This window comes from Somniosus microcephalus, unplaced genomic scaffold, assembly GCF_052327205.1.
Source record: "Somniosus microcephalus isolate GS21.2 unplaced genomic scaffold, FLI_Smic_1.0 unresolved_chr2, whole genome shotgun sequence".
In the NCBI taxonomy this organism is placed as follows: Eukaryota; Metazoa; Chordata; class Chondrichthyes; order Squaliformes; family Somniosidae; genus Somniosus; species Somniosus microcephalus.
This window is the reverse complement of record NW_028225180.1, coordinates 79042979-79059278: the sequence shown is the minus strand read 5'-3', so window position 1 is coordinate 79059278 and position 16300 is coordinate 79042979. Positions and strand designations below refer to the sequence as shown.

General features: G+C 45.3%; 1 protein-coding gene across 1 annotated transcript in view; it reads left to right on the top strand.

The window, feature by feature from the left end:
* The window catches only part of LOC147092855 (solute carrier family 22 member 6-A-like), a 143121-nt gene that overhangs the window by 1912 nt on the left and 124909 nt on the right, over positions 1 to 16300 (top strand). The window contains exons 2-4 of the mRNA XM_085976112.1: positions 4202 to 4305; positions 8948 to 9102; positions 11512 to 11680. Coding sequence (XP_085832238.1) covers positions 4202 to 4305; positions 8948 to 9102; positions 11512 to 11680 — 428 coding nt within the window. The remainder of the gene's footprint in view (positions 1 to 4201; positions 4306 to 8947; positions 9103 to 11511; positions 11681 to 16300) is intronic.

Below are 16300 nucleotides of genomic sequence, written 5' to 3'. Positions count from 1 at the left end.
TGCCCGTGAAATCGTACTCCCATTCCAACTGATATTTATCTGGTTTCTTTCTGAAGGAGTTGCAGTAATTGACGCAGCTTCAACTTCACTATTTTTTGTGGGAGACAGTTTTCTTCTAATCTAGTGTCCTCCCCGAGGCTTCTTCATTTTGAGCCTGTTGTCTCTATTTCTGTGCTGTTCCCCTCTGCATTATCCTGAAAAGAGCAAAAGTGAGGCCTGCACGATGCCACCATGGCTTCTCGTGTGGGCAGTGCTTAAGCCCACAGACAGTGGGGGTGATTTTGCCAATGGGGGCACGTTGGAGGTGGGACTGCTGCTTGGCGGGTCGATGTCCCGCCTCCATTGATTTGTGGCCAACCCACGCTATTTTCCCTTGATTGGCATTGTTGGCCAGAAAAAGCAGTAAACTTGAGGATTGGGAGCAGTTTAGGATTCATCAAAGGAATTAATTAAGAAAGGGAAAATAGAATATGAGAGTAAGCTTGCAGGCAACATAAAAACTGACTGTAAAAGCTTTTATAGATATGTGAAGAGAAAAAGATTGGTGAAGTCAAGCGTAGGTCCCTTACAGTCAGAATCAGGGGAATTTATAATGGGGAACAAAGAAATGGCAGACCAATTAAATACATACTTTGGTTCTGTCTTCACAAAGGAGGACACAAATAACCTCCCAGAGATGTCGGGGAAATAGGGTCTGATGAAAGGGAGGAACTGAAAGAAATCAGTATTTGTAGGGAAATGGTGTTAGGGAAATTGACGGGATTGAAGGCCGATAAATCCCCAGGGCCTGATAATCTACATCCTAGGGTACTTAAGGAAGTGGCCCTAGAAATAGTAGATGCATTGCTGATCATCTTCCAACATTCGATGGAATCTGGAACAGTACCCATGGATTGGAGGGTAGCTAATGTTACCCCACTATTCAAAAAAGGTGGTAGAGAAAAAGCGGGGAATTATAGACCGGTAAGCCTGACATCGGTAGTGGGGAAAATGCGAGAGGCTATTATAAAAGATATAATAGCAGAGCACTTGGAAAGCAGTGACAGGGTCGGACAAAGTCAACATGGATTTACAAAAGGTAAATCATGCTTGACTAATCTACTGGAATTTTTTGAGGATGTAACTGGTAAAATAGATAAGGGAGAACCAGTGGATGTGGTGTATTTGGACTTTCAGAAGGCTTTCGATAAGGTCCCGCATAAGAGATTAGCGTGTAAAGTTAAGGCACATGGGATTGGGGGCAAGGGCCTAGAAATTCGGTTTTGGCGCAGCGAGGGCTTTAGCGCCGGAAGTTAGTGCCGGCGCTAAGTCCCCCTGCGCGCGCCAAAAATTCAGTAGCGCCGCGCCCAAACGGCTGCCGGCGCTACTGAGGGGTCTCAGCGCCTCAAAACTGGCGCCACGCGCCGCATTGCGGCGCTATTCCGGCGCTGCGGCGCCCGCTGCGGTGCGGCAGGCCCGGGAAGTGCAGGCCTCCTCCTTCCGTTAAGGAGGAGCTGCCTGCACCCGGCCGCGGCCCGCGATAATCTTTTTAAAAATGAGCCCGGCACCTCGGGCAAGTGCCGGGCTTGCTTCTGTTCCGGGGGGGGGGGGGGGGGAGGGGGAAGTCCGGGGAGGGAGCTGCGGCCAGGCGGCCGGCGGGAAAGCGGCCGGCTGCCGCGGGGCCTTTAATGCGCCGGCGCAAAGTTCTGTAAGGCACCTCTGCCAGAACGTTGCTTGCGGCTGCCACGGGCGAGGCGGCCGCAACTCAATTTCCGAGTTCGGCCGGGTTACCATGGCAACCGGGACGCTGCACACACCGATGACGTCATTGGTGCCGGCGCAGCGCTACCGGCCTAACGCCGATTTAGGGCCCCTGTCAATTTCTAAACTGGCCATAACTTCGGCGCTAGGCCCTCTAGCGCCTCAAAAGTGGCGCTAAGGCCAGTGAATTTCTAGGCCAAGGTATTGACTTGGATAGAGAACTGGTTGGCAGACAGAAAGCAAAGAGTTGGAATAAACTGGTCTTTTTTTGAATGGCAGGCAGTGACTAGTGGGGTACCGCAGGGATCGGTCCTCGGACCCCAGCTATTCACAATATATATTAATGATCTGGACAAGGGAACTAGATGTAATATCTCCAAGTTTGCAGATGACACAAAGCTGGGTGGGCGTGTGTGCTGTGAGGAGGATGCCAAGAAACTCCAGGATGATTTGGACAGGTTGGGTGATTGGGCAGAAGCATGGCAGATGCAATATAACGTGTATAAATGCGAGGCTATCCACTTTGGTATCAAAAACAGGAAGGCAGATTATTATCTGAATGGCAATAGATTGGGAGAAGGGGAAGTGCAACGAGACCTGGGTGTCCTTGTGCACCAGTCGCTGAAGGTAAGCATGCAGGTGCAGCAGGTGGTTAAGAAGGCAAATGGTATGTTGGCCTTCATAGCGAGAGGGTTTGAGTACAGGAACAAGGATGTCTTGCTTCAGTTGTACAGGGGCTTGGTGAGACCACATCTTGAGTACTGTGTGCAGTTTTGGTCGCCCTATCTGAGGAAGGATGTTCTTGCCATGGAAGGAGTTCAGCGAAGATTCACCAGGCTGATAACTGGGATGGTAGGAATGACGTATGAGGAGAGATTGGGTCGATTGGGCTTATACTCGCTGGAGTTTAGAAGAATGAGAGGGGATCTCATTGAAACTTATAAAATTCTGACAAGACTGGACAGACTAGTTGCAGGAAGGATGTTCCCGATGGTCGGGGAGTCCAGAACCAGGGGTCACAGTCTAAGGATAAGGGGTAAGCCATTTAGGACAGAAATGAGGAGGAATTTCTTCACCCAGAGAGTGGTGAACCTGTGGAATTCTCTACCACAGAAGGCAGTAGAGGCCAATTCATTAAATATATTCAAGAAGGAGTTGGATATATTTCTTAAGGCTAAAGGGATCAAGGGGTATGGGGAGAAAGTAGGGACAGGGTACTGAATTTGGATGATCAGCCGTGATCGCATTGAATGGCGGAGCAGGCTCGAGGGGCCGAATGGCCTACTCCTGCTCCTATCTTCTATGTTTTTATGTTAAGCCTGCCCAACGGGTTTAGCAGGCCAACTAAGGGAAAGCCGGTTACAGAGAAAATTTTTGACCGATGAATTGTCATCGTTTGACAGCTCTGTGAAGCTGTCAAACACTGACATTCTCTGTAGTTTGATGAGTTCTTGAATTCAAGACCTCATCAAACCTCTTTCTTTTGCAGAAATGAGATGGTTGTTGCATTGGAGAGTGCAACGGCCATCTGTCATCTCCAACGCGGAGGTGCGAGACTCTCCGCATACCCAAGGAAGCCTGCAGGAAGATACAAAGGTAAGTACACTTTTTCTAACACTTTCCACTTACCTCAGATACTAACCTCTCCACACTTGCACCTATCATTTATCTCCACAGCACACTTTTGGACCCCTCCGACACCTGCAGATCCACTACTCGCTTCAGTGACCCTGGCGGGTTTCGGAGCCCTCGGGAAGCCTGCACTTTTGTGGGTAAAATGGGGATAATCCTCTTATCTGCCTGTTAACTACCTGTTAACAGGCAGATAAGTGGCACTAATCCCCTTCCCGCCTCCAAGGAGACGGGACCCGGCGCGGGACAGCTACCTGCCTCCTGGCAAGATGGCATGGCGCCCCCAAATTCTGCCATTTTCCCGGCAGTCCTGCCTCCATACCCGCCTCCCCAGGGCTGGCAAGGTCGCACCCAGTGTGTGTGCAATAACCTTTAGCCTATTCTAAAAACTGATGAACAAGCAGGATCTTTTTCCCTCTGGCTGAATAAATCAAACTCCAAATACATACAGAGTGAACAATTCTTACCCTGCTGGATCAACAGGAACTTGGTGAAGATATGCTGGCAGCAATCTTTAACCTGCTGAAGAAACAGGAATTCCACTCAATGACATAGCAAATAACCCATACCCTGCTGAACAGATAGGAATCATTGCATGCGTGTACAGTGAGTAAACCATATCCTGTTGGATTAAGAGTAAGTCAATACTATTACACAGCATGTAGTCCATACGCTGGTGAATAAATTGTGATTGTATAAAGTTACAAGGTGAAAAAGTAAAATTTCCAGGTGCACTATCGGTTAGGGGTGAGGTTTTTGCAGAACATCCCAGTTACTATTAATGTTGTTAAATCCTCAATAACTATCAGTTCCATTCTTGTTTTGACAGTGGGACCTAGTGTGCAGCTGGAAGTCTCTGAAACGGATTGCACAGTCTATCTACATGGCTGGTTTGCTGACAGGAGCTATAGTACTGGGCAGGCTTTCTGACAAGTAAGAAAGGCCGGATGAATTGTATAAAGCGTACTGTCGAGTTGGTGTGTTTAAGCTGCTAGCTGATCACCCAGGAATTGACGGCCATGATTTCCTGCTCAACCTCTACCACTTTTTCAGCAGGCAGTGACGGATAATGTTTGGAGGCACTATCCTGTTGCTGCCTCCTGTATCCTGCTCCCCAGAACCAAGGTGGCTCTTGTGATTTGCATCCTTTGAACACCAGATGCAATGGATGCCTATTAGGCTCAGACAGCCAGCATTTTTACTAATGATAGCAGTGCCTGAATGTTTTCTTTTGCAGGAGGACCTGTGCAAGGATTCACAGAAAGCGGCCATGCACCAACTGAAGAAGAGGCCCCCAGAATTGTTTTACATTTCTGTTTTTGCAGGCAGAATCGAGGCCTGCCCCAGCAAAACTCCGCCTCCAGTTGAGCACGACTCCCCAGGAAGCCCACCACCAAAAATGCTAATGACCACAGGGCCAGAAGGTCGACAGGGACACATCTCTGTGACAGGCGGAAGTCCCGCCTCCCTGGGTGATGTACCACAATCAAAGGAGGGCAGAAGATCCCAGTGAAGTGTAACACAACAAAAACAAGTTGCATTTATATAGAGCCTTTAATGTAGGAAACATCTCGAGGTACTTTATGGTAGGAGGGAGAAAAAAAAGATAAATGGAATGGACAACAAACCATGGTGGCATAGTTAGGAGCGGAGTAGAAAAGCTTGATTTTTGGGAAGCTTTTTAATGGTTGAGAGGGAAGTATTTTTGTTAATTCATTCTCAGGATGTGGGTGTCTTTGGCAAGGCCAGCATTTATTGTCCATCTGTAGTTGCCTTGAGAAGGAGGTGGTGGGCCTTCTTCTTGAACTACTGCAGCCCATGTGGTCTTTGTTAAGTATGTGTATTGTATTGAACAATTAACACAAAGACTTAAACGTATAACTCAAACAGGTCTTTACTGGTTGGAGGTAGGGACTATACGTAGGTCTTTACTTCATGCCCACAGGCGGGAACTGAGGGGAGATCAGTACCCACAGTACTATTTATACCCCTATGGCCAGGAGTGGTACTGCGTATCACTACGCCCAACAAGTAGTGCAGTCCTGTCCATAGGTTCAAAGTAGCACACATATTACATACACAACAGTCTTATTCTCGTTATTCATTGTAGCGATTTGATCTTTTGTAGGGACTTGCTCGGCCACTTAAAAAGAAAAGAACGACTTGTATTTCTACAGCGTCTTTCATGACCACCGGACGTCCCAAAGCGCTTTACAGCCAATGAAGTACTTTTTGAAGTGTAGTCACTGTTGTAATGTAGGAAATGCAGCAGCCAATTTGCGCACAGCAAGCTCCCACAAACGGCAATGTGATAATGACCAGATTATCTGTTTTAGTGATGATGGATGAGGGATAAATATTGGCCCAGGGCACCAGGGAGAACCCCCTGCTCTTCTTCGAAATACTGCCATGGGATCTTTTACATTCACCTGGGAGAGCAGACAGGGCCTCGATTTAACGTCTCATCTGAAAGACGGCACCTCCGACAGTGCAATGCTCCCTCAGTACTACACTGGAGTGTCTTTTTATGCTCAGGTCTCTGGAGTGGGACTATGAACCCACGACTTTCTGACTCAGAGGCCAGAGTGCTACCAACTGAATCACGGCTGACATAATTAAGAGTCAGTCACATTGGTGTGGGCCTGGAATCACACCAGACTGGGTAAGGACGGCAGGTTTTCTTCCCAGTTGGGTTTGTACGACAATCTGACAGCTTTATGGTGACTTTTACTGTTACCAGCTCTTTTAAACTGAATTCATTGAATCATAGAATAGTACAGCACAGAAGGAGGCCATTCGGTCCATCGAGTCTGCGCCAGCTCTTTCGAAGAGCAATCCAGTTAGTCCCACTCCCCCGCTCTCTCCCCATATCCCTGCAATTTTTTCTCCTTCCAATATTTATCCAATTCCCTTTTGAAGGCTACTATTGAATCTGTGTCCACTGCCCTATCAGGCAGCGCACTCCAAATCCTAACCACTCATTGCGTAAAAAAGTTTTTCCTCATGTCGACTCTGGTTCTTTTGCCAATCACCTTAAATCTGGGCCCTCTGGTTATCAACCCTTCAGCCACTGGAAACAGTTTCTCTTTATTTACTCTATCTAAACCCTTCATGATTTTAAAAACCTCAATCTAATCTCCTCAGCCTTCTCTACTGTAAGGAGAATAATCCCAGATTTTCCAGTCTCTCCGTGTAACTGTAATCCTTCATCCCCGGAACCATTCTAGTAAATCTCTTCTGTATCCTCTCCAAAGCCTTCAGGTCCTTTCGAAAGCAAGGTGCCCAAACTCTTAAACTGGCATGATGGGATTTGAACTCACATCCTCAGGATTACTAGTCCAGTAACATGATCACTATACTGCCATACCCAAAGTACAGAGCTCAAGGGGTTTAGAGATGAATTCCAGAGAGTAGGGCCGAGGTGGCCTAATGGGTCCGGGGGTGGGGGAGGGGGGCGGTGCGGGGTGGGGTGAGCGAAATATAGAAAAGGCCAGAGTGGGAAGATCAAAGGGTGCAAGAAAGGAAGTAACACTGAAGGAGGTTGCAGAGATAGTTTGAGATAAGGCCATGAAGAAATTTGAAGACAAGAACAAAAATATTAAATTCAATGCGTTGGGTGACAGGGAGCCAATGTAAGTCAGCAAGGATGGAGTGATGGGTGATGGGACTTAGTGTGGGACAGAATACATGATTTGAACAAAATGATGGTGAAGGGATGGGAGGTGGACAAGGAGGAAACTGGAGGAGTCGAGAATGTCAACAGTGTGGATAAGGGTTTCAGTGGCAGTGGAGGGAAGGTAGGGCAGAGGCAGGCAAAGCTGAGGAGGGAGAAGTAAGCAGTCTTGGTGATGGATAGCATGCAGGATTTGTAGCTCAGCTCTGGGTCGAACAGGGTGCTAAGGCTTCACAAGGCTGGGAAAGGGAGTAGAGTCAGTGGCAAGGAGAATGAATTTATGGCGGGGTCTGAAACGGTGTCTTTGGTCTTCCCGATGATAAGTTGGAGGAGTTTTTGACTCATTCATGACTGGATGCCAGACAAACAGTTTGACAGCACAGAGGCGATCGAAGTGATGGATAGTTCGAGCTGGATGTAATCAGGATACATATGGAAGCTACCCGTGTACTACTGGCATGAATTATTAGGCCAGTCGTGCATCAGATGCACTCAGCTTTGCAGTCCTCAGACTAAAGGGAGTGAAGATGCGGGGGCTATACCAGGGGTAAGATGGTGAATAATCTGGTATGATGAGGATATCGAAAGGAGAGACGAGGGAGCAGTTGAGCAGGTCAACAGCAGCAGAGATGTCCATGACAGAGATGCACGCCAGAGAAGAGCGATTTGGGATTTTGAGAATGAATTAGTGAAGGAGCTGGGGAAGAGTTTTATTCAAGGATGATGAGAGTGGTGTGGTTAAGGGAAGGTAAAGCAATACGGGTGATAAGGGAGCTGATTTTTAAAATTCATTGGTTAAAGTTGCTAAATGCAAATAGTGGCAATAGACCCAATTTGCAAGTGTAAAGGAGCTCTGGATGATAACTGGGTGGTAACCCCATTCAGTTTCCACAAACCGATTCTCTAATGTCTCATGCTTTTGTTTCATTACAATTTGTTCTCGTCCTCTTGCGAAGGTGCTGCACTCTGGTTCAACAGGCGCTGACCATCTGTTCGTACCTCATGTTGAGCTCTTTGTCCTCTATGAACTGGTTTATATCAGCTAACTCAGCACACACTGGGAATCAAGCCATGAGGCCTTCTGTTCCACGTGGCACTACCCTGGCAGTGATCACTCGGCGATCAGAAGAGCCTTGTCAGTGGAATTTGACTAGTGTGATATATTCAATAGACAGAATGGTTGGCATTGTTTGTGCTCCCTTCTCCCACTGGTTACTGCTAATTGTCAAGACTGGGGTCTCTCTGTGGCTAAATTCACTGAATACTGAGCCGTACAGGTCAGAAAGTCAAACCTGCCAGTCTATGCTGCAACAGCTGATGACAGCTTGGGCGGCAGTAGGGGCACTACAGCTGGTCACAGAATGGGCTGGGAATGGGAAACACCAGCCAAGGTCCTTGCGCCAGATTGCTATGCAGTCACCCTTGCTGGAAAGTATGTGTGAATTAACGTTGAATGAGAACAGAATGGGCTGTGGGTGTGGTGCCCCCTATGGTAAAAGATCCTGCCTACATTCACCGTCTGATCTTACACTAAGAATGGCCGCTTGCATGAGGTGCCAGACCACTTTCAGTGGAAACTGCAGCCCAGCAATGAGTCAGCTCCTTCAGGAGAGGAGGGGGAGAAAGGTTGGGGGAAAAAATCCTTTGTCACTGTTGCTGTTGACAGTTCAGTGCTGGCTCACAGTGCGCTGATAGCTGGTGTTTAACACTCTGTAAGCTAGAAAAGTCCTGTACAACACCAATTAAACACTAACAGAACACGCTCCAAACATTAACCATGTCACCAGACAGAGACACAGCACGGATGGGTAAATCACTCATTAATAATGCTTTGTAACACTGTTAAACCTGTAATAGGGAGTTTCTTTTCCTTAATGTTTACCCTGTCTTTATTATTGTTAGGTACGGGCGGCGGACTCTCCTGCTTTGGTCCCACTTCCAGATGGCAGTCTCTGGAACATGCGGAGCTTTCTCCCCCTCCTTCCCCTTGTTCTGCTTCTGGAGGTTTCTTTGTGGAATGGCACTGTCTGGGATCTCACTCAACGCTTTCTCCCTCAGTAAGTGAAATATGTTATACATTTTGTAGTTGCCTCATAGGCCAGTGCAAGAGTCACACAGGTACCCAAACCCTCTAAGGATGCCTTCAAATACTTAATGTCCACCCCATCTCATAAATAAGAATAATAAAGTAAGAATAATAGCCATGGCACTCTCTCCTGGCTAGTAGGCTCAATGTACTTAGCACTGAAGCTAGGCCTCGTTGCTTCATTCTTAAAGTAAGCTGCTTAGGTCTTACTCTCTCCCTCTCTCTCTGTGCAGGCCCCACCAACTGACCTTGAACATGTAGGTCTTTGTTCTCTTATACCCTATCCACAAGAAGTGGGGGCGGGGCCTCGATCTCCAATCTTTCACTTGTCCATAGATGTGATCAGTGAAGTTTCCAATTAACCGGCTATGGCCCTCGCAAGAGTGGATTGTGAGCAGACAGCCCAGGCTGTGTATGTACGATTCACATCTTCTTGTATGAATGTCCTATGGAAGCCTGAAACAAGAGAACAAATTACCTATAGTCCCAGGTCAACTGTTATTCAACACTTTCTCCCTGGATAACAGTTTCAATGGTTATCTTACTAACATACCAAACTGCTTTTTGTCACTGCGGCCCAGCCTATCCCTATGTTAAAAACAGCCAGGAGAAGGCTGCCTCTTTGTGAATTAACCTTCATCAGCCCAAACCTGAGTTCATATCAGAAATATGCTATAGCTTAAAGCAAAAACCCCTCCAAGGTCAAATAGGCAACAATCACAAATCATGACACCCCCTATTGGTCAAACAGCATGCCAACACTCACACTACATGAAGAATGGCCGTTTGGGTGAGCCACTGGAAGCCACCTGGCACCCATGTTATAAGCACCCGGCCGACTATTAGTGTGCTGACCCCCCCTGGTTGTGGCCCACAGTGGGGTCCATAATTGTGAGTTTGCCAAGTTTGGGGGGGGGGGTGGCGATTAAGAATTTGCCTTATAAGGGGAGATGAATTAATTTAAATGGGTGTTGGCCACTTAAAGGCAAGTAACCCCATAGAGGGATAAAAATATTCGGAGCCTTTACAAAGATTGCTTAAATCTTGAATGTATATTTCAGCCTTTGCACAGGTTGTTTGGATAACAAAAATGCCTGGCAAATACTAGTGTCTAGCACAATAAATGTGGAGACAGGAAACTAAATTTGTGGCCAAATGATGGAGCAGCGCAGTCCTCCAGCCCCCATTTGATGACTGGTGAGGTGGAGGTGGAGCAACAGCAAGGAAGGTGGCCCTAGAACTTCAGAGCATCCTCCCACAGGACAGCATTGAAAATCTACCCTAACACCTTCAGAAGAGAAGGACGAGAGGAAAGAAAATGAGCAGGAAAAGGAAGCAATCAGAAAGACAAGTGAGGGTGCTGTTGTGGATAAAGGAAGAGAGAACTTGCACTTTTACAGCGCCTTTCACAACCTCGGATGTTCCAAAGCGCTTCACGGCCAATGAAGGACTTATGAAGTATGGTCACTGTTGTAATATTGGCAGTCAATTTGTGCACAGCAAGGTTCCACAAACAACAATGAGGTAAATGACCAAATGACGTGTTTCAGTGGTGTTGGTTGAGGGATAAATGTTGGACAGGACATTTGAAGAGCTGTCCTTCCCTACTTCCAATAGTGCCTTGGGATCTTTTACGTCTACCTGAAAAGGCAGATGGGGCCTCGGTTTAACGTCTCATCCAAAAGAAGGCATCTCTGACAGTGCAGCACTCCCTCAGTACTGCACTAGGGTGTCAGCCTAAATTATGCCCTTAAGTCCTGGAGTGAGGCTTGAACCCGTGACCTTCTTGACTCAGAAGATGAGAGTGCTATCACTGAGCAAAGGCTGACACCTTAGGATACAGACAGTCGGAGGAAACTTCCACAGGCATCTGGGCTACGGAGGGCAAAAATCAGCCAGGATCCCTGCTTATTATCCAGGGAACCCTGCAGGAAAATGAGTAAGTGTCTATGCGTGTGTGCGGACATCAGATGAGGAGAGGGTCAGGCTTGTGAATTAACCTTCATCGGCCCGAAGCTGAGTTCATATCAGAAACACGTTATAGTGTAAAACAAAAACCATTCCTTGGTCAAACAGCCAATAATCCTGAATCATGATACGCCCTCATCAAACAGCCTGCCAACATTAACTGCCTAGGTTCACATATGACCAAATGGATGGCAAGCACTCATGGAATCCTACCCCAAACGTCAATTGGCACCTTCAGAAGCAAACTTATATTAAACCTGTGTTACTGTGTTCTTATTCACACTGTAGTACCTCATACAGTTTCCTTTAAAAGTACATGGGCTCTAATGTACTTCACTATTTGCCAATTCAGTAACAGCAGAATCGGTTTTGATTAATTTAGTACCTTGAATCTGTCTCTATTTTCCTCCAGAGTTTGAATGGATCCCAACAAGAGTTCGAACTTCTGTTGCAATGGTTAGCAACTTTCTTTACAGCTTTGGTCAACTACTCCTGGCTGGTGTAGCGTATGGAATCCAAGATTGGCGTTGGCTTCAGTTCACAGTATCTGTCCCATTTTTCGTCTTCTTCCTTTATTCTTGGTAAAGTCAAACACTATTGGTCTCTTTTACAGATTGTATCAAAAATCATCTATCTATCTAACTGGAGCGAGAGCAGTACATTAGGGAAAGGTTAGAAGGGATGCTGAAAGAGATAAATAGCTAAATGATGCAAGGAACAATAATATATGGGCCTTAAAAACCACATTATGAGGATTTGCTTAAAACTCAAAAGATAGGAGATGCAAAGTAATGTTCTCTGGTCTATCGCCAATATTTGGGAAAGGAGGGGAGTTCATCAGAAATATTGAAGAGGCAAATGAGTGACTGGCAGCATGGTCTGAGTACAATAATTCTACCTTCATAAATAGCTGGGAATCCTTCCAGAAGAAAAAGGATTGAGAGAGGAGAGACGTGTCATGAGGTTGGGATAAAGAGACCGACAGGGAACATTGTCAGGGACATTGGGAGGTAAAATAAATCGATCCCGTGGGAGGTAGAAAGCTACTCTGGTGAGTCATCTGTAATGTTAAAAAAAAAATCAAACTTAACACTAGTGTATACTGTAGACTGCCAGGACAACATAAGGAAGTTAACACAAGTGTATACTGTAGACTGCCAGGACAACATAAGGAAGTTAACACTAGTGTATACTGTAGACTGCCAGGACAACATAAGGAAGTTAACACTAGTGTATACTGTAGACTGCCAGGACAACATAAGGAAGTTAACACTAGTGTATGCTGTAGACTGCCAGGACAACATAAGGAAGTTAACACTAGTGTATACTGTAGACTGCCAGGACAACATAAGGAAGTTAACACTAGGTGTATACTGCAGACTGCCAGGACAACATAAGGAAGTTAACACTAGGTGCATACTGTAGACTGCCAGGACAACATAAGGAAGTTAACACTAGGTGTATACTGTAGACTGCCAGGACAACATAAGGAAGTTAACACTAGGTGTACACTGTAGACTGCCAGGACAACATAAGGAGGTTAACACTAGTGTATACTGTAGACTGCCAGGACAACATAAGGAAGTTAACACTAGTGTATACTGTAGACTGCCAGGACAACATAAGAAAGTTAACACTAGTGTATACTGTAGACTGCCAGGACAACATAAGGAAGTTAACACAAGTGTATACTGTAGACTGCCAGGACAATATAAGGAAGTTAACACCAGTGTATACTGTAGACTGCCAGGACAACATAAGAAAGTTAACACTAGGTGTATACTGTAGACAGCCAGGACAACATAAGGAAGTTAACACTAGTGTATACTGTAGACTGCCAGGACAACATAAGGAAGTTAACACTAGTGTATACTGTAGACTGCCAGGACAACATAAGGAAGTTAATACTAGGTGTATGCTGCAGACTGCCAGACCAACATAAGGAAGTTAACACTAGTGTATACTGTAGACTGCCAGGACAACATAAGGAAGTTAACGCAAGTTTATACTGTAGACTGCCAGGACAACATAAGGAAGTTAACACTAGTGTATACTGTAGACTGCCAGGACAACATAAGGAAGTTAACACTAGGTGTATACTGTAGACTGCCAGGACAACATAAGGAAGTTAACACTAGTGTATACTGCAGACTGCCAGGACAACATAAGGAAGTTAACACAAGGTGTATACTGTAGACTGCCAGGACAACATAAGGAAGTTAACACTAGGTGTATGCTGTAGACTGCCAGGACAACATAAGAAAGTTAACACTAGTGTATACTGTAGACTGCCAGGACAACATAAGGAAGTTAACACTAGTGTATACTGTAGACTGCCTGGACAACATAAGAAAGTTAACACTAGTGTATGCTGTAGACTGCCAGGCCAACATAAGGAAGTTAACACGAGTGTATACTGTAGGCTGCCAGGACAACATAAGAAAGTTAACACAAGTGTATACTGTAGACTGCCAGGACAACATAAGGAAGTTAACACTAGGTGTATGCTGCAGACTGCCAGGACAGCATAAGGAAGTTAACACCAGTGTATACTGTAGACTGCCAGGACAACAGAAGGAAGTTAACACGAGTGTATGCTGTAGACTGCCAGGCCAACATAAGGTAGTTAACACTAGTGTCTACTGTAGGCTGCCAGGACAACATAAGAAAGTTAACACTAGTGTATACTGTAGACTGCCAGGACAACATAAGGAAGTTAACACTAGGTGTATGCTGCAGACTGCCAGACCAACATAAGGAAGTTAACACGAGTGTATACTGTAGACTGCCAGGACAACATAAGGAAGTTAACACTAGGCGTATACTGTAGACTGCCAGGACAACATAAGGAAGTTAACACTAGGTGTATACTGTAGACTGCCAGGACAACATAAGGAAGTTAACACTAGTGTATACTGCAGACTGCCAGGACAACATAAGGAAGTTAACACTAGGTGTATGCTGTAGACTGCCAGGACAACATAAGAAAGTTAACACTCGTGTATACTGTAGACTGCCAGGACAACATAAGGAAGTTAACACTAGTGTATACTGTAGACTGCCAGGACAACATAAGAAAGTTAACACTCGTGTATACTGTAGACTGCCAGGACAACATAAGGAAGTTAACACTAGTGTATGCTGTAGACTGCCAGGACAACATAAGGAAGTTAACACTAGTGTATACTGTAGACTGCCCGGACAACATAAGAAAGTTAACACTAGGTGTATATTGTAGACGGCCAGGACAACATAAGAAAGTTAACACTTGTGTATGCTGCAGACTGCCAGGACAACATAAGGAAGTTAACACTAGGTGTATACTGTAGACTGCCAGGAGAACATAAGAAAGTTAACACTAGTGTATACTGTCGACTGCCAGGACAACATAAGGAAGTTAACACTGATGTATACTGTAGACTGCCAGGACAACATAAGGAAGTTAACACTAGGTGTATACTGCAGACTGCCAGGACAACATAAGGAAGTTAACACTAGGTGTATAATGTAGACTGCCAGGACAACATAAGGAAGTTAACACTAGTGTATTCTGTAGACTGCCAGGACAACATAAGGAAGTTAACACTAGTGTATACTGTAGGCTGCCAGGACAACATAAGAAAGTTAACACTAGGTGTATACTGTAGACTGCCAGGACAACATAAGGAGGTTAACACTAGTGTATACTGTAGACTGCCAGGACAACATAAGGAAGTTAACACTAGTGTATACTGTAGACTGCCAGGACAACATAAGAAAGTTAACACTAGTGTATACTGTAGACTGCCAGGACAACATAAGAAAGTTAACAATAGTGTATACTGTAGACTGCCAGGACAACATAAGGAAGTTAACACTAGTGTATACTGTAGACTGCCAGGACAACATAAGGAGGTTAACACAAGTGTATACTGTAGACTGCCAGGACAATATAAGGAAGTTAAACACTAGTGTATACTGTAGACTGCCAGGACAACATAAGAAGTTAACACTAGGTGTATACTGTAGACTGCCAGGACAACATAAGGAAGTTAACACTAGTGTATACTGTAGACTGCCAGGACAACATAAGGAAGTTAACACTAGTGTATACTGTAGACTGCCAGGACAACATAAGGAAGTTAATACTAGGTGTATGCTGCAGACTGCCAGACCAACATAAGGAAGTTAACACTAGTGTATACTGGTAGACTGCAGGACAACATAAGGAAGTTAACGCAAGTTTATACTGTAGACTGCCAGGACAACATAAGGAAGTTAACACTAGTGTATACTGTAGGACTGCCAGGACAACATAAGGAAGTTAACACTAGGTGTATACTGTAGACTGCCAGGACAACATAAGGAAGTTAACACTAGTGTATACTGCAGATTGCCAGGACAACATAAGGAAGTTAACACAAGGTGTATACTGTAGACTGCCAGGACAACATAAGGAAGTTAACACTAGGTGTATACTGTAGACTGCCAGGACAACATAAGGGATGTAACACTAGTGTATACTGTAGACTGCCAGGACAACATAAGAAAGTTAACACTAGTGTATACTGTAGACTGCCAGGACAACATAAGGAAGTTAACACTAGTGTATACTGTAGACTGCCTGGACAACATAAGAAAGTTAACACTAGTGTATGCTGTAGACTGCCAGGCAAACATAAGGAAGTTAACACTAGTGTATACTGTAGGCTGCCAGGACAACATAAGAAAGTTAACACAAGTGTATACTGTAGACTGCCAGGACAACATAAGGAAGTTAACACTAGGTGTATGCTGCAGACTGCCAGGACAGCATAAGGAAGTTAACACGAGTGTATACTGTAGACTGCCAGGACAACATAAGGAAGTTAACACTAGTGTATGCTGTAGACTGCCAGGCCAACATAAGGAAGTTAACACTAGTGTCTACTGTAGGCTGCCAGGACAACATAAGAAAGTTAACACTAGGTGTATACTGTAGACTGCCAGGACAACATAAGGAAGTTAACACTAGGTGTATGCTGTAGACTGCCAGGACAACATAAGGAAGTTAACACTAGTGTATTCTGTAGACTGCCAGGACAACATAAGGAAGTTAACACTAGTGTATACTGTAGGCTGCCAGGACAACATAAGAAAGTTAACACTAGGTGTATACTGTAGACTGCCAGGACAACATAAGGAGGTTAACACTAGTGTATACTGGTAGACTGCCAGGACAA